The 25950-nt window shown below is 39.3% G+C and overlaps 1 protein-coding gene across 1 annotated transcript in view; it reads left to right on the forward strand.

Moving 5' to 3' along the window:
* The window catches only part of SCUBE1 (signal peptide, CUB domain and EGF like domain containing 1), a gene marked incomplete at both ends in the record, with an annotated part of 186327 nt that overhangs the window by 103277 nt on the left and 57100 nt on the right, over positions 1 to 25950 (forward strand). Inside the window, 3 exons of the mRNA XM_082279696.1 lie at positions 3131 to 3247; positions 6093 to 6182; positions 21666 to 21782. Of these exons, the coding sequence (XP_082135822.1) occupies positions 3131 to 3247; positions 6093 to 6182; positions 21666 to 21782 (324 nt within the window). The remainder of the gene's footprint in view (positions 1 to 3130; positions 3248 to 6092; positions 6183 to 21665; positions 21783 to 25950) is intronic.

The following is a 25950-nucleotide window of genomic DNA, read 5'->3' on the forward strand; positions in this document are numbered from 1 at the left end:
TTTTAAGGTGATCTGTGTCTGTTGGAATTTACTGTTTTGCCTGTTTGCCTCTTTAATGTCACAGGCTCTGAATGAGCACACAGTTGTTTGCATAGCTGCAGAGTCTAAATTTATCAGAAATAGTTTCAAAAGAACAATTTGTGAATTCTCATTAATATTGCTTTAATTCTTTCTGACAAAAATGGAGTAGATCTGGATGTCCATTTGCTTTTAAATAATTATGGGTTTCTTCCTCTAAGCAAGAGAAACTTCCCACTGTGTCACTGCAACAGAATGAGGGCTGGAAGAAAATGGAAATGACATATTTTACAACTGGATTTTGTACCAATTTCACCTGTAGAGCTGTCAAGCTTCAGAATGTTGACTCAAGTTACTTAAATAGATAAATTGTAGTCTAGACAGAAATTCAAATCCTTCAAAAACATGATTTACTAATGTTTCTAGGAGACAGGAAAAGGAACTGACCTACATGTGCATTCATGGACTGGGTAGAATGGGAACCAGTAACTTTAATATGCAGGGAAACTGTAAAAGTGTGTGATTCTGCAGGGTTTGCTATAAATGCCATCAGTCTAGTGAGATTTTTTTCATAGACAAATATAGTAAGGAAAAGTTCCTCATATTACGTGGGTCAGAGCAAGCATGTTAAGATATTTTCATCTCTGCCAGCAGAGGCTTTCAGCAAGGAATGCCAAAAATAACCACTGCCGTCACAATTTTTAAATACACACTTTGTTGCTGATTGCACTTTAAAATCCTCAATAAAAATACTGTTGGCTAGAAATGTGTTTAAACATCTGGCATAAACAACACCTTGAAGTTAATTTGTGATGGCACTGCAGTCCAAGGAGGATAGAAACTCCACATAGTCCTGGAGGCATATGGGGTCAAGTAATAAGCATGTCTTCATTGGAAAGGTGGGAGCTTTAAGAATAGAGAATTGACATAAAATTTTGTTCGTTTTGCATCAAAAATAAAAGCCAAAATGGTAGTGTGTATTGAAGGGAAAGAAATGTTTCCATTTGATGCAAAGCAGAATTATTTGCTCCAGGTACTTTTTCACAAAAAAAAAATTATTAGTAAAGCTATAAAAGTGGAGAAGGAGAAAGAGTGCCTGAGTTTGGCTGTTGCTTAGGGGGCTTTGTAATGTGATTCCTTGGAAGTTTAGGATTCTTATGATTTAGGGTATGTTCCCTCCTCTGGCTGGTTGGACCGACAATTTCCATTTTCCAGTCTAGTGCAATGTCAAGCTCCAAAAAGGGGACATGAATCAGGCAGGTCTCCCCATCTTTCTCATTGCCGTTCTTTCCAGTTGGATAGAACAGCAATATTCCTGGAAAGTGAGGTGGGAATCCCAGCAGTCTCTCTTCTCAGAGATTGTTCTGGCCCCTAGACACCAAGGCTGTTCCCTCTCCAGCCCTGAACAGCACAAGGGCTTTTATTCCAAGTGTGCAGTGGGAAGGATCAAGGATGCTTGCACCTGTAGTGGCCACAGGTCTGCACTCACTTGAGAGGTGGATGACTCCTGTTGTGATCTTTGCCAGAATTCAGGGGCTAAAGTTGTAAACTTGTGGTTCCCACACTGGCAGGAGGTTTTAATGGGAATTCTGTTGGGTATGCTGTGGTGGGTCTCCCTCAGTTGCTTTTTTTAGAACTGTTCCATTTTAAGCTAAATACTTCAGTGATTACTGGGAGTGACATGGCTGCTCAGCACTCACACCAGAGGTGGGGTATTTCATTTCTAGCTACTGTGATGGAAAATTCTGGTCTACTCCATTTTCAGAAGCTAGAATTAAAGCAGGGTCACTGAGTTCAGAGGGAAAATACATGAGCTTAGCCCTCTTGCATCAGATACAACCTCAGATTTGAGTTAGATACGTGATTTTCAAATCCTGTTAACCAGTATCTTGGTTTTACTCTATATTGCAACTTGCTACCCTGCCTCTTTTATAAACTCTTATCTAGAAAGAAAATTCTGCTAAGACCAGTGTGAGGAACTTCCTTCTGATTACTAGGAATCAGTATTTAAATGATTGTAGTCTCCATTTAAATTACCATACCATTTCAAAACATTTAAGTCCTCTGAAATTATGAGTATATAACTAAATAATGGCATGTTGGATTTCCCCCATATCTGCCAGTGTATATTTACCAATAAAGAACCTAGTCCAAATAAAGACAGTAAATTGAATTCAGAAATCAGTCATATCAGAACTGTGTTATTCAGCATCAAGGTGTGCAGCTGCATAGGATGAAATGAAACAGGGCCAAGTGAGAGGCTTTATTAATGGTGCTAGCCAGGTTGATATTTAAAAACTGGTTTGTCTTAGCTGGCAGAAATTAAATCCATCATGTGACAAAGAAAATTAATTGAATCTGATCTATTAATTTGTGTAACCTTCAAAACTCTGCCTACTCTCATGAAAAATGTTTGCTTTAATGTATGTTTAGTACTTTTTCCCCAGAGGACATTTGAATTGCTAAAAGCTGTTCTGCACTGTTGCTTGGAAGTGAAAGTGGCATCTCCAATGCTTCCTTCCTGGCTGAGGCCAGCACATGGCAGAGACATAAAAACTGTGTATTTTTTTGTTGCAGAGAAGAAAAAAAACCCCAACCATTTCCTCTTTTATTTTTAAACTTGTTGCTTTAGGGGGGCCAGTACTTGATATAGTAGATTTCAAGACTTCTATGGCTCTGTTCTTGCTGCTTGGTCTCTGCTTAGAGAATGAAGGGGAAGCAAAAGAGAGATGCTGTCTATAGATCTGAAAGTATACATGTGTATTGGTAGACTGTTAATTTCTTCACAGATATGAAGCATGTAGCTTTTAGGAAGACAAAGAATTGGCTAAGAGTCACACTTAAGTTTTTAATACAAATAGACTGGGGAAAATGCTTTTATTTTTCTTTCTCTTTTTTCTTCGCTGTGTGGATTGAGGCTAGGGCATGAGATGGGCATAAGGGAGGGGGCAGAAGGAAGAAATAGAAATAATTGCAAGCATAAATGTTATGTTGCCGTATGTCTTGGTGTGTTACTGCTCTTCTGTGTTCTGAAAGGCTCTCAAGACTAATTGGTTTCATTGTCATTTTATTTATATATACATATATACACATTCATTTGGGGCTTAACTAGTAACCTGTAACTATGGGAATGGAGGCTGCCAACACACCTGTGATGACACAGATACCGGTCCTGTGTGCGGTTGTCATCAGAAGTATGCCCTGCACTCAGATGGCCGAACCTGCATTGGTGAGTACTTCTCTGCAGCACATTTGATCTCGTACTGCTCAGAATCTCTGTGCCATTTGTGTGTGTGTGTGTGTGTCTGTGGGGCGTGCGTGTCGCTGTCCCGCTGGGGCTCAGCACTGCCAGTGCTGCAGAGGGGTGTTCCAGCAGTTCCTGGCTGCTGCAGCCGGGCTCAGCCAGGACACAGAGAAGCGTTTGTGCGTGGTCTGTCAAAATGTTTGTTAATGAAGTATCCCTTTGTTACTCACTTGTAACTTTTGTTTCTGTTCGTAACTATTCGTTTTTGAAGTATAAAGGTGTAGAACATTCATCATTTTGAATGAAAGTTCAGCTCTTCAGTTCACTTTCGTTAGTCAAGACTTCCTTGTGTGAGCAAGGTTAGGAAAATTATCTTCTTTTCTGAGCTGTTACCAGGGAAAAGGAGTCATCATTACGTGCTGTCTTCCCTATTGTATGTTTCATGATTCTGAAAACTACAACGCTTGTAGTGACTAAGCTTTCATTCAGAATATCAGTAGGAAAAAGCCAGTCAAGACATGGAGCGTCTTGGCAGATGCTTTGCAAGCATGTATGATTAAAAAATGTATTATTTGCTTAACACCATTTCTTTCCACTCCACTTAAAAAAAAAAAAAATTAAAAGTGCATTTTTGCATAGTGCAAGCTAACATTTGAAAATTCTTACTCACAGATCAGAACCTGAAATCCATAATGGTTTTCATTGGCATTGCGGACATGTTGACTTTTTTTGTTTGTTTAATTTCAAGTCCTTACAAATTCTTAGTCATTTCCTGAGGTTAAAGAAACACAGACACATATTTATCATATTTTCTCTCCTATACTGCAAGACAGAGCATTTGAAACCCATGGAAATCTGTCAGCTACCTTTAGCCAGTCTGTCTTGGTCAGATCCATGGCATTAAGCTCCGTGGCTGCCCAGAGCCTTGCTCACTTCTGAGGGGTTTAATTGCACAAATTGTGGGGTAGGGCGAGGTTTTTGCTGGCAGAGGTAAAGCTGAATGGAGCTCAGAGCTGGGCTCTGCCTTTTTGTCTGCACAAGGTGTGTCTGAGTGCAGGGGATCTCTCAGCGAGTGCCTCTGATAACGCAGAGGGCTCCATCCTACAATCGCTGTCCTGTGGCAGTTCCAGATGTGGAGAACTTGCAAGAGTGAGAGCCTTGAGAGCAGGTTTTATTGAATGGATAATTGATCTTCTATTTATTATTGTTCACTAATATCCTTGGATTGATGTTTTATTTTGTCCAGCATGTAAAAAATTATTTTAAAAGCTGTGTACATTGTATCTTTTTTTTTTTTTTTTTCCATTTTTGTAATGTAATACATACAACTCCATGTTACATTCCTTGGTCTTGTGATGTAAGTCACATATTACTGCCTGTGCTGATTTTCTTCCCTCTAAAATAGTTCTTTCTCTTAGAATACTTCTAATGTTTTTATTTATTTTTTACATTTTTATTCCTGCTTTCTGGTGATGGTTCCTGATTGCCTGTCTTGTCTGATAACTGACGTTTATTAATTATTTACAGAGAAAAAAAAAAAAAAAACAAAAACTCAAACAAAAGCCTCTATTGCAGCCTGATCCCATCTAGAACTTGTTAAAAACAAAACAAAACAACTTCTTGTTACCACTCAACCATGTAGAGTTGCCACAAACAAAACCTGCCAGCCTCCTCCTCCTCCTCACTTCAGTGATTCCAGTGTTTGCTGTCTTCAGTGGTGTATATATTCCAGGCATCACTGCAAGAATGCAAACTTCTGCAATGCCAGATAAATACTTGTTGACCCTTTGTCTAACATATTTTGTCTTTGTTTGCTTGACTTAACCTTTTATTTTTTTTTACGTTTGCTGCATGTGAAAGTCCCCACTTGCATTTTTGTTTTTTGTTTTCCTGATGAGCATTTCCCTTTTTCTACAGATCATTTTATTTACCCAGCTGCTGCTTCTCCATTGCTCTCCTGTATCAGAAATCTTTAATTTTATTTCACCTACTGATCATCTCTTCCCACACTTGTGACTGTTTCTGTGTATTTCTAATGAAGCATAACCAAAGTCCTCATTATGCTGTATGAAACTCTTACTTGTAGGATGTCAGAGCCTACCTTGTAAAGTGACCTCTGATGACATCATCCTGCTCACTGCATGCTAATAAAATTACTAAACCCTGTTCTTGCAACATCTTTCCTAGCATTGAATGTTTAGCTAGTAGTGTTTCATAGACAAGCAGGCAACCAGCACTGCCCAAATTGATCTTTTTTTGTGTTTGTTTGGTTTGTTGTTTGTTTATTTTTGTTGTTGTTTTTGTTTAATTTGCATGCTGTTGTTTGGTTTCTCAGTGTGTCGATGTGTCCAAGGCTATGGTTCATCCATGCCCATCCATCACCGGACTCTTCTCGCTCTCTCTCCGTCTGTCTCAGTCTTCTGCCTGCCGCCTTCAGATCCTGGTGCCCCCATTAGCCTGGATCACAGTTTGTCTTTGGTAGTTTGTTTAACTAGCCTTCCTGAATTTTAATTTTCATCATTAACACCTCTCTGGGGCACCCATGTTAGCTGTCTTGCTCTCCAGTAGAAATCCAGCCTCCTCTGTGTGGTTAATTACTTCTTAGCTGACCATTCTTCCTTTTCACCCTCTTTCTTCCTCCTTTCCCTGAACACCCATTTAATTTTTTCCTGGGTTCTCAAAGGGAATTAACTCTCTAACGGGGATTTAGTGCTTTCATGCCTTGCTTCTTGGCTTTGGCTGTGCCATGCCAAGAAACTGTCTTAGGCAGCGGAAAATTGGGCTTGTGATTAACCAACTGCTCCATGTTTGTCCCTTACTTGTGTTTTAGAGAAGGATGAGGCTGCAATTGAGAGTTCTGAGTACAATGCCACGTCAGTAGCTGATGTGGACAAGCGGGTGAAACGGCGGCTACTTATGGGTAACACTTTTCTTCCACTTCCTTTGTTGTGCTCTCACTTTTGTCTGTATGTATGTGGGGGGGAGGTTCTCTTTTGGTCTCATTTGGTTTTGGTCTCCTTTGGTTTTGGTTTGGCCTGGTTTTTTTTTAACCTGACTTCATCTGTGTGGAAAGGTCACCAATTTTGTTAAGTTCTCATCTGTTGTACGACTTCATTCCTTGTTTTTAAACTTTTTTTTTCCTAATGCTGCAACTTTAATGTTCAATTTTCTCTGCATAGAAAGAAGCTTTTGCTATTAACCTTACTTAGCTTATGCAAGCTACTTTTTACATGTGATTTGTGTGTTTGTGTGTATGTGTTGCTGTAGAATTCCTGAAAAATCTCCTGTTGCAGACCTGCCTATTGACTTAAAAGTGGATGATGATGATGATGATGATGATGATGATGATATAAACCAATGCTCTATTACATCTGTGGTGTTAAATGAACAAGTGTATTTGCCTAATTAAAATTTCATGTACTTTTGACCGAAATATAAATATTATGACTGGAAATTCATTCACTTCCTTTGTGCAGCTATTTTAGTAACCACTGAAAGATCTTTTCCTAGTGACTAGTGAGCTTCTGTACGTTCTTCTTGCAAGACTGAGGCATGGCTTGTTTCTCTATGTCATTGGAGCTTGAGAGTGGAAGAGAGTAGCAAGTGCACTGAACAGTGAAGATAATTCTTCAGCTTGTGCTCTCAGTTAACCCATTGCACACCCTTGTGCTTGTCTCCTTCACGGTACATTTCCGGCTGTTAGTGAGAAGGGCCTTTTGGGAATAGAAGAGGTCGAGTGGCTGGGCTTCTGCCAGACTTTGCCTGGGACGAAGACCACAGAGTAGCTACAGACTGCTGAATGATGCTTGGAGATTGTCAGGTGGTTTATTCCTCTGTATTTTCCACTCTGAGGCTCTACTCGCCACATAAAATTATTTCCACTAGGTTTTAAACATAGTGACCATTGGTGAGATGTACCTAATGGATCCCCTTACAAGACAGGGCTTCATCACCACAGAAAACATTCTGGCAGGGCAAGATTCTGCTCTCTTCCCTCAGGGTTCCTACTTCTTTTCTTAAAACCACTGAGTCCTTTGCAGACTGTCCTGCTAGCCATTGGCAAGCTCAGCTCTGCCTGTAAGCATCCACAGCTATCTGGAGTGACCACCTCTAGGAGACCAGAAGCCTCGCTGTGAATATTTAGTTGATTGCTGGGCTAACAGTTGCAGTAGGTCGCAATATTTATAAATTTTCCATATCATTTGTGTCTTGTCATCCATGACAAACCATCCACTTGCCCACAGGCCAGCATACAACCACTGTGTAGGAAATGACACAGTGTTGTAACTCCGTAATGGTATTGGATGACAAGATTGAGGTAAAATATCTTCCTTCATGTGAAAAGCTGGGCATATGGTACTTTATTTTTAGATTATCCATGACTGTAAATTTCCAATTAGTTTGCAGACCTAGCAAGTGACCCATATAGTTTTATTTTTTAATGATACACTGTTTCAAGTCATTTAACGTAACAAAAGCTATGAGGCAGCTCATCTTGCTTTGTCAATGTGCTTTTAACACTTTTAGCTATAATTTCAGTAAGACCCATAGTCTCACAAGAAGTCAGGAAAATAAATGTGCCCCAAAACCTCTAGGCCACTGAAACATGCAACCCTCTGGGTCTCAGTGTTGAGTTTGCCCAGCCACAAATAGTATGTGCAGTTCTCTCTAGAGGTACTGAGCAACATAGTGCACTGTGTTGATGCCTTACCCTCTGAAAAAGATAAATATCCAACCTGAAAATTAAGCTCACACTGCTTCCAAGAGTCCAGGCAAATAGCATTAAAAAGTTTAGCCATAAAAAGATTAGTAGCAGTCTTCTTAATTACACCAGGTCTTCAAGTTCCAAGCTGAACACAGACAGTAGAAATAGACTCAGGGAGATAGTTTAAAATCCAGTTTGCAAAATACATTGTTTAACTCTTCAGTACCTCCTGTATTAGCAGGTATCAGCTGAGAGCTGAGAGTTTCTGGACATGCTGTGTTTAAACCACTGATTCCTTAGAAAAACATTAACTAAGGGGGAAAAGAAATTTAATTAGTGAGTGAGATCTGAGTGGGTGGCTTAATATTTGGGGACTTTTTGACTTGTTTGTTTCTACTGATTGCTGATAGTCAGAATTAATTTTTTTAATGGAGTCTTACTCATTTCCAAAGTGTAGTGGCATTTCCATGAAATTCCATATGTCTTCAGATGCTTTCTAAACAGCTGTTTTAGGAAGTACTGGAAGGCTCCCCAGGAAACTTTTTTCCCAGCTTTTCTAAATGGACTGTGATTTTTGACCCTCCTGCAGGCAGTCTTGGGAGAGTACGAAAAGTAGACAACTTTATGTAATTTTAGTAATCTGATGAAAGGTGCTTTCAGTTGCAAGTCCTGAGATGATAATTTGTAGTCCCCTGTCATTTTCTGCACGCTATCAAAATGACTACGATCTGCATAACCCTTAAGATCAGTCACGGCTCAGAAAAGCTTGACAAGATTGCTTTAGAACAGTGTTGCTGTTAGACAAGTTTGCCTATAGCAGTATTTTTGCTACAGCAAGACTGGCCACCTCTGTGTTTCAGACTGGCTTTTACAGGGGCCTGTGTCCGAGTCATGCTGTGGTCCTGTGACTTGTGGCTAAATCTTAAACAGAGAAAAGTAGAAAAATACACATTATTCTTTCCTGTTAGAAGTATTTTTATCTAGATCTTGTAAGGCAGATGAGAAACTGGTCTTCTCTGATGACCCACAAGAAACTTCCCTTTAGAACTGTCCAACAATGCCTAGGAATTTTCATCTAACTTTTTCATGTTTGGACAGACCCTGAGAGCTTCCAACTGTCACTTATTTCCCTGGATCAGAGAAAAGCATTTGGATTCAGAGTAAAGAGTGCTCTCATTACAGAGATGGCACTGAATGGCTGTTGTCTAGTCAGTGAATGTTCATACAGCTCATTTCTCTCTTCTTCACTTCCCCTTGGCCATTGCCATCATGGAGTGGCAGCAGTGCAGCTTTAGTTGTACTCCAGGGGGGCTCCTGGAGAGGTCCTGCCTTGGTTCCATGGTGGCTGCTTCAAACTGGACCTTGAGCCACGAGCATCCTGTAGATGAGGAAGGACATTCATCCTGCAGAAGTGCACAGCTCCAGAACCAGAGCTGTACCAGCATATGTAAGGGACATTTTCATTCCCCTTGTTGCAGAACACCTTGCATTTGCTACAAACCACAAGGGCACAATCAATGTCTTCAGGTCTTCTTAAGCATCTGGTATGGTTCATCTTGCAGTTAGTTGAGCACAGCCTTCAGCTCTTAAAATTATGTTCAAATCCCTGGTTTGTGCGGTATAACAGAATTTTTTCTGAAAATATTTTGTGTGTTTCTTAGGAGCATCACAGAGACCTTCTCCATTTTCCTTTACCTTCTTTTCCTTGGGAACCCATTTGTTTCTTCTCTCACAGCATCATAGCATGAGACTGCCCTACCTGGTTAGAGGAGTGGACTAGTGAATTTCACATATTTTTCAGTCTAAATCCAGAATGAGATGAGCGTGAATCACGGTTTGTATGCCCTGCCTACCTGTATGAGAGCCATTCTAGTATGGGCACACTAATTTAGAAGCACCAAATTTCCACTTAACCCTACTAATACACTTACCTTCAAAATATTTTGTCCAGTGTTGCATCTTCAGCAATGGAAGTTGCTTTTATTCATGTTTCCATATCTCTTTTTGCTGCTATAGCCCTGGATAGAATTCATAAGTCAAACAGCCCCGTCACAGTCTACAGCTGTAAAAATAAATCATCCAGCAGTCTAGAACTTTATCATTAAATAAACTGTAAATTATCAAGTCTCGTGGGCCTAACATTCTCCTTGGCCACTGTCTTTCACTCGAAAATGCTACAAGGTTTTTATAGAGCAATTGTCTGTTGATATCCTGAAGCTTTCTTTTAGAAACTGTTTAGAAACTTTAGAAGTTTCTTTTCAAAACTTTTCTTTAAGAAACTTTCTTTTAGAACTTGATATTCTGGACACAGAAATAAAATTCATAGCATCAGCTATGTCATCGGGCTCCCTCATTACAAATAAGTCAAGAGCTTACAGAGAGGTGACAGACAGCTGGAAACCTCCTCTTTGAGGAACCAGAACTGTAGAACTGTCTGGAATTTAGACTCAAGGAGTCCTCATCTCCTAGTCAGAGATATTGCTTTGCTCTTTGGCTGCTCTTTACATCAACTCTTTGAACCAAGTAATTTAACAAAGTTCTTTTTTATATTGTCTTATGAAGTCACTTGCTGCATTGCCATCATCACAGGCCTCATTAGACTGCATGAATCTGTAAGTGTTTTAGCAACACAACCATGATGTTCTGTGCAGGCTGTTTGTTAGATCCTGTCCTCTGGTCAGCTCTTCTTGGAGAGGCAGACCTGACCCATTTGTCACTAAGTTTCATTTTCCTTCCTCTACACTTTAGCAGTCAATGGATCAGGTTCATTTGGGCTTGACATGAGATGACTTCAGAACAACTGCCAACACTATCTATCTTCCTCACTTTCAATCCCTTTTCCATTCTTCCCAGAGAACACTGTTGTAAGAACTCACTTTGGCCATAAAATGTTCTTGCTTTGGCTCTAGAAGAAAAAAAATTGGTCCCTTCTTGTCACAAGAAGAGGGGTGTACAAAGTACTTTTGAGAATAGCAAAGAGCAACAGGACAGTGAGCCCATCCTGAAGCTGAGGAAGTGCAGTCATTTCCCTTGCATGCTTAAGGGAAGCAAAATGGTGCGAGTAATACCATTGCTACAGGTGTGTTCAGAAACCCAAACTCTGCACAGAAATTCACTCCTTCATGAGACATGTTCAACTAACTTTGTGTCAGGGCAGCTGAGGATTTTGCCATTGGACACCGACTTCTTGGGTCATCAGAAAGGTTATTTACAATCCTCATCAGAGAGTGATGCAATTCTCTTCCCTGGAACTGTTTCCTAAGAACCTTCCAAAGTATTTTACTGTCAGCTGAAATGCTGGTATAAGCTGCAAAGTGCATTGGAACCGTGCTGGTCTTTGTTACTGCTCAAGTTTACCTCTGCCTAGATTGCTTCTGTGGTGCCATTTGGAAAATCACACCAATAAGCACCAGCTTTGCCGGGCTGGGATGTATGGGCACCTGTATTACATTTCATCCCTGGTTTCCTAGGAATTGTTCTGTGGTCTGGCATATAACCAGCAAATAAGGCAGTATTTTCACTAGTTCTGTATTTTCGCTTTTTGTGGCAAGAATCATTTGACTTCTGCAGATGTCTCCTCTTCCATTACCTTATCAGTAGCTTTCCAGCTGTTTGTAATGAGCACCCTGCTACCTGCCTGGAGAAATGAGTGTGCAGGGAGCTAAGACCATTCCCTCTACACAGCAATAACTAGAGGTGTGAGCTGTGGAAACTGCAGTTTGGGATTTCTGCCACAGATTAGGTTATGACAGAGAATATCCTCCCTGCATGTTACATAGGGGAGAATCATCTCTTTGTTTGCTGTGGAAGTTGTACTTCCCCATCAGTTCAACTCCAGGGATCCCAAACATTGCAGTAAACAGCCAAAGCCAGTTCAGACTAATAGACCACAAGTGCAAGTCCTACTTTGGCCACTTTAATGACATGCCAGTACTCTCTTCTCTGTGTGCTGGTCAGCTCTTTCCTCTAATCTTGTGCCTCCTGAAGGTACCTGGAAACATCAGCCAAGGTAACTCTGTTTATCCTGTCCTGCCCAAAACTGTTTTGGTTTAATATCTTTAGCCCAGTACCTACAATAGGTTTTAGTGAGCTGCTCCTATCATAATGAATAAAAACCCCACAACTTGAGCTTATGGCCATGACTTACAGCATTTGTAGCAAAGGCAAGCATTTTTGTATCTGTTACATCAAAAAAGGCAGAGGGATTTACAAATTTAGAGCTTGGATTTACCCATTTGAACCAAAAATGGTACTCAACTTCATATGCCTTGAGTCATCTGAGCTTAATAGTCAGCCATATGGTATCTTTTCTTAAACCCCAGTTATCTAAGGATTAGGCTGCCCCTGTTCATCCTGGACATCAAGCGTGCTTTGACTGACTTGTCTGGAGCACCTCTCACCTGATAGCCTCAGTGGCAGGAAGGTACCCAGTTATAGTTACTCCCACACAGAATTCCCACTGCAGGTAACAGATTGTGTTAGTTACCTGATTGGTAATGAGCAGAGGAAGAACCATCAGGTGTGACTGAACATTCTCCCCAGGAGTTCAAGGCAGGACAGCCACTGAAGCACCATCCTTGCTTCTGCAGTTGTCCCTTGCAGAGACTTCCAGGTATCATGCAGCTCTTAGCAGAGCAGTACTCTGCATTCCCTGTTTCTAATGAATTAAGATCCTCTGTCAGGTATCTTGCATAAAATTGGGATTACAGAGGGCACACACCCAGTGCCTGAACTTCATATTGATAATGATGTTATGTCCACATGCACATTTGCCTGGTCAGCAACCTTCTCCCCATCTTTTTCTTAGTCCACCTGGAAATCCTTGGGATTCAAGAGCTGAGAAGGCTAAAAAAATCTCAGGTCTTAACTTGCAAGGATCTATGCTCTGTATGAACATGCACATAAACAGCAGATAAAAAACTTCTAATTTCGCTAGTGTGCTTCTTTTTACTTCCACCTCTCTGTATGACACATAGGACTCTTTGAATCACTGTTTTCTCTTTGGTAGAAACACACAACTTTTTCTTGATTACAGGAGAACAGAATCCACAAAGTTAACTATGATTACCAGAGTCTCATAGTTAAATTTATCTTCTCCTACCAGGTTTAAAGTGACATCATATCAATATGGAAACTTCCCTTCTATGTTCTTTCAGCATCCAAAGATCTCTCCTCTGGTGACTCAGTGTGAATAACTTACCCAAAATCAAACATCTGTCTTGAAATGCTGTAAAAACCACACAGTGATAGTGTAGGTCATATGGAAATCCACCATTTTCTGGATTTCAGGACTCTCTGGTAGAGCCATATTTAGCTTTTTTGCAGCTCAGGAAAAGGAGCTGTAGAACAGTAGAACTTACTGAAGCCATGCATTCGTAACCTAAAAAAATCCTTTCATCTGATGAGAGTTTTCTCTCAAAAGCCTTTTTTCTTGAAAGTAGGTTTTGTGGGGGAATTGGTTTTCACAGTGCTTTTTCCTGGAATGATCTTCAGAAACAGGGAGACAGAATGTACACAGACAGAATGTACTTGTTAGAATACTCATTTAAAATGTGAGGAAATGATACTAAAGACCCTTGCACAGTGCATTGCCACCTGTGTTCAAGGAAAATGTTGGTCTGTAAAGTCAGCCTAACTCATTATTGCCTCATGTATATGTTCCACCCCTGGAGCCACTATTGGTAATCAGTAGCCTAAAAAGAGCTAGGGATTTTTCAGTTTCAGTAAACATAAAAGCATAGAATATGTGACCTGGGTTTCTAACATGCAATTTAATGCCTTAATTACCAAACACTGGAGTAAAGAGTGTAAGAGCTCTAGTTTGACAATTTCCAAAAGTCTTATATTCCTACATAAATTAAACATGGATTCTGCAGACTTTATTTTTGTCTTCTTTCAAAATAGAATGAGGGTTTCCAGGTGATACTGCTCCCAGGTTTTTGTCTCAGAGAGCAGGGTGGTGGACAAGCTAGTGTTTGTTTTCAAGTGCTGTTCTGAAGCAGTTAACTTCTATCCTACCAAGGCTCACTTTAAGCCAAGAGCACCCTTCCAGTATGTACTTCAGTACCTAGCTTTGTTGTACTGCCTCCTAGGACTCTTCCCAATTACTTAAAATATGATTTATTTTTCTGAATGGCTTTTACTGATTTAGAAATGCTCACTGTCAGAAAACCAAGTGTGCAGCTCTGTATGCATCATAATCCTTTTGTGCTTTAATCAATAAAGAATTGCAAACATTTCATTAGCAGGCATATTGCTAGGAGGTTCTATAATTCAGTTACTGACTGTGAAACCGAGACCTCACTTTAACTCTTTCTGTCAGTTCTACTTTGCTGTATGAAATCATAGCAAGCAGGGGGAAGGAATCCCTGAGGTCACTCATGCATTCTCTGTCTCCCAAGGGCAGATCTTTTCATCTTGAGTTACCGTCACTTTTACTCATTGAGTTTGTGAATGGTGTGCTATTTCCTGTAAAAATCCCTTGTCTTCATTTCTTTGCTGACGATAAAGACTCTGACCTTATCCAGAATTCCTGGCAATACCTTCCATTGTTTTGCTTTCCCATTTTAAATGAAAGGATTTATCCAAGGTCAGGAGATAATGCTCCTTCTCGATGTTCAGAGAATTTCAGTTTTTCTTAAATGCAGCTTCTCTACCTAGAGAGAGCACCACAGCTACAAGTGTTAATTTTAAGAGCCAGACTGGACTCATAGGATGCTCATAAAACACCTGATCCAATCTATCAAGTGACATTCCCTAAATATGTAGTGTTCCCTGAAGAGGAATTGAGCTTTTCTGAACTGAGAGCTGCAGGGTTCATGATTCAGTGTAAGATTCACCTAGTTGTTTCTTCACACATTCCCTATGTGGCAGGGCAGAATTCTCATCCTATTTTCATGCAAATAAAATTCTACCAATCATGAAATTGCAAGGAAATGAGGAGACAAGCATAACGAAGTGAAGAATTCCACATCCTGCAAGTTACCCTTTCTGTCTCACCTTTTTCATTGCCTGAGTATGAAGCTCTTTCAGTTTCTCCTTCATCTGTTCACAGCTATTTGTTTCTTTCATTATACTCTTGTGAATGCTCTTTCTCTATTCTTTTCAGCATCACAGAGCATAATTTGCATGATAATGGCATAGTTCTCCCTTAACTGAAAATTGAAATATTTTGTGTGTTTAGTTTCTTCTTGTGCCTGTTGTCCTTTGGGTCGCTCCCTGTACCCTGATCTCCTGCCACATAGCATGTGTACCTCATGTACTTGCAGTAAAATTCTTTTTATGGATGGTAACAGCAGTCTTATCATCTGTTCTCTGTCTCATGGCTTTCTTACTCATACCACATAATCCCTCTTATGTAAAGGCAAGCTCATTTTATAATACATAGAATTTAATTTTTTTTTTTTAATGGCCTTTCCTGGGTTAAGTTTCAATCTCTTCCAAGTTTCAGGCTTTCAGGATTTATGCATTTTTGGTCAGAATTTGCGGGGGATCTTCAGTGTATTTTATTTATTTGGTTAGGTAGTCCTTGTTCTTAGGCATGGTCATGCACTTCACCTACCAGTAGTAGTTAAAATTATTTCTGGATTCTCTGGATAAAAGTTAAAAGGAGAGAAAAAAACACTGTCCAGTGTATCTGGAATTCAGAAAGAGCTCTCTTTGGTGGAGATTGTGCTGTGGCACCAACATGAAGAAAACAGATGAGATGTCTGCACGGGCAGCCTTTGAGCCAGATGGAGCAAAGTGCTTTTTCAGGTGTGAGAGGAGAGGAGGTCCAAATTAAGGACTAATTTGATTTCAGACACTATGTGTATTAAACTGAATGCATTCAACATTTTTTAAGGGGAGGAAGCCAGTACCACTCAGCTGAGCAGGATCTTGCCCTGCCATAGAACTGCTCTAATACCTTACCATCATCACTTTTTCATAACTGCGACATATTTGGCACAATGGAGTCCTGGTGTTGGTCCTTATGAGGGCCCCAAAACACTACAGTGATGCAAGGAATCATAATAGACAATGGCAATTAATAGTTTTAGATTAGACCTGCTCAAAATTCTCAAAGCCATGTATTTGGCTTCTTTAACAGATGTCCTTAATCTTTTCTCAGTTGTTCAAAGTTGGTGTTTCACTGTGAATTAAATACAGAGAAAAAACCTCATTTTTATGTGCTTAGCATAGGTAAACAGGTTATCTCTTGATTCAGAGACAGTAGCAGTTTACAACAGCTTTAGTTACAGCACATCTGCTGAGAAACAGAGATTGAGAGTAGTTTGACCTTTTTGCCACTCCAGTTGCCAGGAATTATTACTTCAGAGGCACTTCTTTAGGAAAAAATGGTCCAGTTAATCCATATACTTCCTCATTGCACTGGCTAAAACTGTAAGTGCACTAAAGCTGCTGTCCTGCTTGCAACATTTAGCTTTAGTTGCATGAAGATCGACTTGTTCATGCGTCTGACCCCTGAATTTAAGACAGTTATTCTGAGCATAAGATACTGTGTTCAGATCTTGTGCAAAATTCAGACCAGGTATAGAAGTAGATAGGATTACAATCTGAGTACAGTTACTCATAATTTGCTTGGACTGTGATTTACTGGGTAGGATGTGATAGCTTCTCTAAATTCTGAGCTCCAGGCTACTCCATCAAGAACTGTTCTTGCCTACCATAAAAGTTGACTCAGAAAAAGCTCAAAATAATATGGCACACACTTTGAGAGCAAAGCACAATCATCCTGTTTCTGCTGACCCCAATGAGCTCTAGCCTACTGCAAATGAATTCCAAATAAAGGCAGTTTGAATTGCTAGTTTTCTTTAACTTGCCCTTTGGTCAGTGCTCTCATTTGGGCAAACATAGGAACTTGGTAGTGGAAAAAAGCATTTTTCCACTTCCAAGTCTTCCTTTCCGCTGTACTTACTGTTTACCATGTCAACCTAAACAGTTTACAGAAATCTGGCAAACTTAGAGAATACTCTTTGTTTTGGGGGACTGCTATGTCTTTTATCCACAGCCTACCTATTGCTGCAAAAAATCCTTTTCCTCTGCACAAGGCCTTAAGACAGGAGGTCAGTCCAGCCTTCCTCTGCTTCAGAGGAAATGGCAATCATAAGCCCTGCAGAGCACAGTCATTTAATTTAGTCCAGCAACTTCTTCTGAGCAAGAAGGTGCCATTCAGTGTCTCTTTCATGCTTTTCCTAAGAGTCAGATGCTGCAAGGCTGCCTTGAATGTAGGTGATGACTTCAGTGGCTTCCCTTTCCCATTTTCACTTAGGTTATATAGTTCTCTTATTTTCACTACAGCTGGGTTTTTCTCTTCTGTTAAGACTTCTTTGCATGTTTTACATACATTCTTGAGAGGAGCTCTTACATTTACAGTTGTTATCCACTCTTTCCAGTCATTGTGTCATGATCAGGAGCCTGGAAAAAAATAGAGTTTTCTGGATCCTGTTGACTTCAGACTGCTGTGATGGGTAGCAGAAAAGATCAGAGAATGACTTCTCTATATCTCTAAAGAAAGCACCTTGGTGCTAGATCTCCCTCCTCTTGCCTTCATTGGTGTTCACCTTTTCCAGTCTTTGTACCTGTCCTCATGATTTATCAAAGATTATAGAGAATGATCTAGTTAAAACATAGATTACAACATGATCCTCAGATGCATCCCTTCTAGTCTCAAAGACGTATGTAATTATGTTCTGCTTTGCATCTCAGTTACTATAAAACTGGTTGAACCAGGCTGCCAACAATGAATAATAAAGATTCCAATATTTGCCTGATTTTGACCAATACCCTTAAAATCATATCTTGTTCTTTCGTTCATGAGATAAACTGAAGTCACAAAAATACGCTTTATGAAATAATTGGCTAGTTTAAAAAAACCTAACCAAACAGATTTTATTAGAAGCTTATATTTGAAATGGTTATGTTTACTTGTTTCATAGAAGAAGCTGAAAATCAGGCTTTCAGAAATATTTTCAAACCATGAGATGTGTTTGGACTTTCAGGCATTTAATAGTATTCAAAGCCAAGTAAACCCTGTCTGATGTGACTCTTTTTAAGAAAGTGACCTGTTGCCACCTGGTAGAGATTCTGCTTTAGTTCAAAAGCTTCAGAAGTAGAACCTGAAGAGCTGCTCTTTCACTGCTGAACCATTGCAGGCACTGGAGTAACTTCACCTGGTAACTAAGTCAGTGTTCCTCATTGGTGCTGAAGGACCAACAGCTCAAGCTTGTGCTTTTTAATTGGATATTTTAATATCCAGAAGTAGTACAGTGGACTGATGTTAAAACAATAGTTCTAATGGATTAAACCATAGCATATAGGTAATGATTTTAGTTGTTTCTTGTCTGTGGATCCACTGAGCAGACACACAAGAGTTTGTTCCAGAATTAGGATCTTACACTAGAAAATTACAATGTAATCTCTCCCAGACCACCTTATACAAATAGATGTCCTTTTCTTTAGATCCCTGTTTCTGCCTGAATTTTCTGGTAGGAATTCAATAGGGATGTAGATGAGGCTACAAACATCACTTTAAATTAACAGTGGAGTCTAATTGTTTCAGATTATGATCTTTCTCATAATTCAAAAGGAATCTAAATGTCAGTAACATGACACTGCTTTACTTATCTTCCAGTTCTTTTTTCTGCTACCTTGTCAGAAGAACAACAACAACAAAAACCAAACAGAAATGTGCAAAAAAGTTTGAAACAAACAAAACAAACAAGAAAAAGGCTAAAATGTTGAGGTTGTGTTTTACGGAGAAAAAAGCCAGTAAAAATGGTCTGTAGGATCAATATCACCATGAAGACCTGATCCAATTTTTAACATCTGTTCTTTCCCTTCCATAGCTTTTCCAGTGTGATAGAAAGGAAATAAGTAATTTGCTTCTGCTCTTGGCTTGAGGCCTTAAAGTTGTATTTGCATTTCAAATATATACTGGGGTTTGATAGCGGTGAGGTGAAGGATGAGTCGGTGTCACCCCACTCAGGAGCACAGGTGGTCACGCGTTCGGACTGTGCTGTGCGTAGGCCTCAGCTCCTCTCTTTGATGTAGCCTCTTTCCCACATTCTGCTATTCATGTTTGCTTTCTTTTACCAATGTTTTCTCACGACCTTGAGTTTAAGGAATTTCATCAGTACATCTCTCCAATTATCCAAAGTGTGAGAGGTACTGTCACATGTCCTCTTGCTCACTTGGATCTTCATTCTGTTAAGAGTTCGTTATGTATGAAAGTCAGAGTTGCTAGGAAGGTTGCAGGGTATTTATCCTTTTTGGTTTGCTTTACTAAATCTGTGTGAAAATAAGAAAGGCTGGCTTGATTCCTTCTATTTATACGTAGAAATAACTCTTGTTCATTGAATGACCCTTACCCTATAGATCCAGTCATCCATGACATGGGAAAAAAAAATTGTTGTGTCTATTCATTTTCACTGGATGTCATCCAGAAAGCAGAAATATTACTGCTTATGTTCATCTCGTGTTGACGCACTGCAATAAAGGAGTCTTCATATGCCAGAGTTAATCTGCTAACAGAAGATTTACTGCTCTTTGCAGTGCCATGCCAAACGTAACCTTCAGCATTTTTTCCTGAGTTTTAACCTTAACTCTTTACTCCTGGCAAATCCTCCTGCCCTTAAGCTGTGCCCAAGTTAAAAAATTTAAGTGACCTGAAATGTTCTTCCGTCTCTGAAACATAAAATTATTATTTGATATGTTGGTCCACAAGGACGCACGCACGTTCACATTTGAGAAGAATTCTTCAAGCAGAAGTTTCAGCCTCCAAGTGTATAAAATAGTCCTTCCCAGAGAAGTAGATGAAAATCAGAACTATATTGCTTAAACAGTTAGGTTCAGGTCCTGCAAGGTGAGCAAGAACTGCCTGAAAATCAGGAGCTGCAGACTCAGCTCCATTTTCAGAAAGCTGTTCCAGAAAACATGTCAATCTGTTTGTTAGATGTGCTTCCTGGCAGTTATATGCAAATCCATTTGTATACTGGTAGCTCTTTCTACACAATGTTATTACATAGCAAACAGACATAAAAATTTGAAATCTATCTGGAGGACCAGGTGTGAATGTATACAGGCTCAGAGATCTGTCCCATGCTGTTAATGCGTGCGTGCCCCAAATCCATGCTTTCAGTTCATTCTTAAGTGCCAGGAGCTTATTTCACAACTGATGGAGAGGCCTGTGCCAGTGCAAAAGAAAAAAAAAAAACCAGTAACACTTTTTTTTAAAGCAGTGAAGTCCCTCCAAAGGGCCAGTCTGAGTTCACCTTGAGGGCAAAGCACAGGGTACTTTAAAATAAAAATCTTTTAGTACTAGTCAATTGAAAGATAAAGCCTGTTCTGTTCTGTGTAAATAATTTTTGATCAATGTACTGTTCTAAGGCAATTCCCAATTAGCATATCCTATAGCTGATTGTCAGACCCTGTCCACAGGGTACAATTGTGACACAGGCTGTGAATATTCAGCAATAGGAGTCTGTAAATCTGAGTAAGTAATGACAAAGCCTCTTTAGGGAAAGAGGTGAGCTGAGTAGAATAATGGCAATCTTGGGGGGCAGTGGGGTATTTTAATTTAATCAAATCCAGAGGAACTGAAAAAGATACTATTAAAAGGACTTATTCTCTGAAGTAAATACTTTTCAGAAAAATGTACAGTTCAAACTGACGTGCTAAATTGGCATCCTTACATCCATTCCTTTCTGTGGATCAAAGCAAAGTTAATCATTTCCCTTGCCTTTTATCTCTTGTATGGATGTGTTTGTGAGTATGTGTGCATATGCATGTGTATGGTGTGTGCATGTGCATACATGAGTAACACCAAACAGTGGCAGCGAGGGAGGGGTTCTTGCTTTTTCTGTTATGAAGTTGTAGATTTTTTTTTTTAATCTAGTGGTACCTGATAGTCACAGCCCACTGTAGTAAAAGCTCAGAAGTATTGCAACTTTCTCTTGCCTGTGTTTGCCCAGCCACCCTTCTACATACTACAAGCACTGGGAAATTTCAATGACACGGCTTGGAATGGGTTCAGTGACCTCAATTATGCCCTCCCACCCACTCCAAACTCCTTTCAATTTGCAAAAAGCTTTAAGTGGACAAAACCCAGATGCCTTTTGCTTGTAGTTCAGTAAGAACAGATTGGGCATGTAGATTCTTGTCAAAGTGATATATGTAGTTCATTTTCCATTAACTCTTTCTTAACTAAGGGTTTTAAACTCTCAGTTCCAAGTCTAGCACGCTGCTTTGCTTTCTACTGTTTTTAAAGTTCATTATGCCTACAACATCATTTAAAAGTGAACTTTAAAATATCTCAGCTACACATTGACTGATACAAAACAGAATGTTTGGTTCTGCTTTGAAAGGCAATTTCTTTTTTTTCTTTTTAAATTTGTTTCATATGTAATAACCCATCCTATTGTCTAAGACCGTTGAAAAACAGTAACTAAATATATTAAGTGAAATCTCCAGTTTGGGAGGGAAAAGACATCATGACTTGTGGAAATGATTTACCAGTCAAAACCAGTACACGGACCCTGATGACCTTGAGCTTGCTTCAGTTACCTTGCTTAAAACTTATATTGCTTTTAATATGTTGTAATAGTGCCCTAAAGAGGCAGTGGCCTTCCCCTCCCCCAGAGCATTTCATTACACTCCCTTTCTCCCTCTCTCTCTCCCTCTCTCTCTTTCATTCTGCAGAAACATGTGCTGTCAATAACGGAGGCTGTGATCGGACTTGCAAGGATACCGCGACAGGGGTACGGTGCAGTTGCCCGGTTGGATTTACCCTGCAGCCTGATGGGAAAACGTGCAAAGGTCAGCCTCTGTTTGCTTTGCAATGCATCATTTGCTTTCAGCGGGTCCAGTACAAGATGTAAATATTCAGTTATTTAATCAATACTTTTTAAGTCGAGGCAATACTGGTATAGTGATTGCAATTAAGTTCATTAGCTTTCTCCTTCCCTAATTTTTCTGTATTTACCTAGTTCAATCATTTTTCTTTTTATTTATTAGGGGGTTTTATTACTGCAAAGAAATGAGATGCAGAGGTCAAACTGTTTCAAACTGAGCAGAGATTTAGAGGAACAGCTCTGGGCTGCAAAAAGCCTTTAGTTTCAAAGGATATTCTGATACCTTTGTAAAACCTCAGTCATCTAATGGTGTCTGAATTTGTCTATTCAGAAAGTGAGTTAAAATTCTCAAGCAGTACTTTGTTACCTGCAGATAATCAACTGCTTATTACTCAGTGAAGCCAGGTATTGCTCAGAAAAAAACCCAGACACTTGTTCATTTCTGCACCTTCAAAAGATAAATAGCCAGCCACAAAGGAAAACCGAAATAACATTTACAGATGCATGAGTCTAAACCACACAGCTGATGCCCAGGTTTTACTGCTCCAAAGGCAGCATGAGAACCTTACTATTCTGTCTTTCATGTGTGTGTTAAAACTGAGGTCAGGGGAAAGAGACCAGAAAAGAGCATCCAATAGCACTGTCAGCATGTGTTCTCAGTTAAGGAGACAGGGAGAGCTCCCAAATGTCCCTACCCAATCCCACTTTGATGGCACATGAGTAGTTTTGGGTACATGTGAGTAGGACCAGGCCACCCATCAACCATTTCCCCATTTTCCCACTTTCCTGTGTATTCCTTTTGAGCTTCTTTGCAAAAGACTTGGCAATGGAGATCCATGGGGACATTGCATATATTCTTGTCACAGAGAGTATTTTTCATCACTCAGTGACTTAGCATAAGTTGACCTAACTTGCTAAGAAATTATTGTGACTTTTTTTCCTTCAAATTAACCAGAAATGCCAGAATATCTTCAGTCCAGGGCTTGATGTTACTTAAAATAGTAAAACCCACAAAAATAAACAGAAAATGTGTGGTTTCCTCTTGCTCCAGGCTGAAAAATCCCAGTGCTTGGGCATGATCCTGTTAGTATTTATAGAAATAACAGTCCATTTGCCTGTTTATTTGAAAATAAAACATTTAAACTGCCATTGCACACAATGTTAATAGTTAAGGGTGAGCACACATCAAAACTCAGTCATCTTAGTTCAAGCCACATAAAAATAAATCTTCATTTTTACCAGCAGACTAGCTAAGCCATAGTAGAACAGTAACAGTGATTCCACCAAGTGCTTGAAAAGGAGGCCTTTTAATAATGTAACATACACCTAGGCTTGATCATAATGTTTATTATTGAAACTGTGTTGTAAAAAAAAGCTTAATTCTAAATTTAGACATTTGGCCAGAGAACTAACATGAAACGATATTTATATAATAATCACGACTATAATTATTCCTACAGACAAAATGAAATATTCTACTGATCCTCAAACCAAATACCTTAGCTCTAAGCTCTTTCACATTTTGCTTTTCCCCTTTTTTATGAGTAGAAAATATAAGAAACAGAATCCATATTTTTATGATGCTGCTGATTCTTTCTTACTTTCTTAAAATAAGCAGCAACTGGAAATTAAAACAGATGGTTTAATAAAGCAACTAGCCATTTCTTTTTAACCTTTATTGACATTTTAGGAAATACTCTTCATCATAAAATGGTGAAATATACATTTTTAATTTAATTTAATTAATAAATTTTATCTTATGTATTGCACTGTGAGATTTCTGGGATAGATCCTGCTCTCTTGAAGCTGATTTTCCATTTAAATCTGTGCACAAAGGATCCTGCACTTAAACTGACCAGTGAAGTTTCTTGCACTGGTCATCAAAGGGGATGCTCTGTAGGATTTCCACGTCCTGAACACAAAAGTGAACTTTTTGGTGGAGTGACATTGATGTCCTCTTGGCTCCTCTTGCTGATAATAAAGCCTGGAAAAGACCAGGCAGGAGAAAGTCAGTGTGCACATATTCCTTCCTCTGCATTCTCTAGAAGAGAAAAGAAAAGAGTGATCAGCACAAGTTTTCTCCTTGGATTTTTTTTCCTCTTTACTCTCCTTGATTTGACTGGCCCACAATTTCTCATATATCCAGTTCCCTGTTTCCTGCTGCTGTAATTTTACATCTGTGTGGTAAGAGCAAGGGATTATCTCTTGGATGCCCTTTAAAGCATCCTCAGGGATCATGGTGCTGTCACATCCTGTCTTTCTTGGGCACAGTTTTCAAGTCCATCGAGTGTCACAGCATGTCCAAGTGAGGTTTCTCATAGAACATCATTTTAAGGGAGGTTGTGTTTCTAAATATAGAAGAACGAGATGCCATTTTCTGTTATGGGGAAGTAGAGATGTAGGGCATGTAAGAAAAGCTGAGAGGAATTGGAAGGAGAATTAATATATTAGCTGAAAAATGCAATTGTGGGTTGAGCAAAATGATTAATGTGTTTAGGTTTAATTTACCAAATAATGTTGACCAAAAATAATGTTTTTATTGGAAAGTCTATGATTTTCTTTAGTCCATTTTGGCATCTTCCACTCTAAGCCATTTTATATAGTGCAGCTACTACATGAAATTCTGCAGATGCTTAGATTCAAGAGGCTTAAATAAGACTCAAAGAAACATCTGAACTTCTGGGTATTGCAAAGTGGACATAGGGTAATTTATTAATGTGTAATTCTAGCTCACTTCTAGCTGACTTCCTTAATAATGTGCTTTTGCCATACTGGTAATTTATGGAAATCTGCTGACGCTTTTCTTCCTTTTTTTTTTTTTAAACAAGGGAATGAGTTATATATTTTTAAAAATTAATTAAATAAAACCACTATTTTTCTAATTAACAAAGATTTCTAGATAGTTCTGTTCAACAATCAGGACTCTAGTCAGTTTTAGGCATTGTGAAGACATGTAATGGGAAAAAAAGTTTATTGTCCAAAATGTCCACAGGTTTTTGTTTAGTAGTTGGGAGTTACATTAATTGTTTAGTACAGAAAAAAGGCAAGTATACATACAAAAGGGAAGACAAATTCTTAAAAAAGAGTGTATGCAGACATGCTTGATCACCAAAAGGTGGCAAATAAACCCTTTTAAATGTAACTAATTGTTCTATACTTTGTTTGCAATATCACAGTTCCCATTCTATAGTTCTATCATAGAAGCTGGCATGAATTTAAATCACAGAGTACAGAACTGAGTCCTGACTAAAGATCTGATATTTCTCCTGGCCCTTCCCAGTGTATCAGTGAATGCAAGGTGTAGGAAAGCAACTTGCAAGTAATACAAGGAACCTGCCTCCAGTGGTGTTGCAAGGGGTTGACCTCATCCATAGTGAGAAAGGAGAGTCCATTGCACCTCAAAGAATCAAGCTCCTTTTTTTAATGCAGAGTACAGTCTGGCTTATATCAAATGTCAATAAAATTGGGAGGAAAATTGTGGAGATAGTTTTAACATGGAATACATACAAGTATCAGCAGAGCACGTAGGAAGACTACTCTCCACTGTCGTGGAAGATTGCTCTGCTTTCTGGAAACTGAAAAGACCCTTTTAATCTCTGATTCTTTCCCCATTACACACATTACTTATCTGATCTTGCAGTGAAATAAGAGCAAAAGTGTTGTCTGTGGTCTAATTAGAATGATCTTCAGATGTGTTAATGGTGCTTGGATAAAAGTTCATTAACCTTTTGCTGGTTTTTAAAAGTCAGTCGAACTCAAGTCTTCCCTCAGTTGGCTTGGCATACAATGGAGAATGGTCCTTTATTCCCTTCAGCTTTCCTGTCAACTTGGCTCTTAATAAGCCAAACCATGGAGGCTTTTGACAGCTAAGAGAAGAGACATTCCAGCCAGAAAGAGTTCCATATTCTCCCTCTAATTAATGCTATTTAATTTCTACTGCCATTGTAACTGGGTGATGCCAGCTTGATGCTCAGCTCATTTGATGCTGTCGATTATTGTGCTACTCATGAGGAAACAGTGTAGGTCACTTCCTTAAATGCCTACCAAGTTATCCCACAGAATTCAGCTAATTTAGACAGAAAGGGAGCCTGAAGATTAAAAGACATAGAGGCCTGAGATGCTTATTGCTCATT

The sequence above is a fragment of the Coloeus monedula genome (assembly GCF_965178545.1).
Source record: "Coloeus monedula genome assembly, chromosome: 4".
Classification (NCBI taxonomy): domain Eukaryota; kingdom Metazoa; phylum Chordata; class Aves; order Passeriformes; family Corvidae; genus Coloeus; species Coloeus monedula.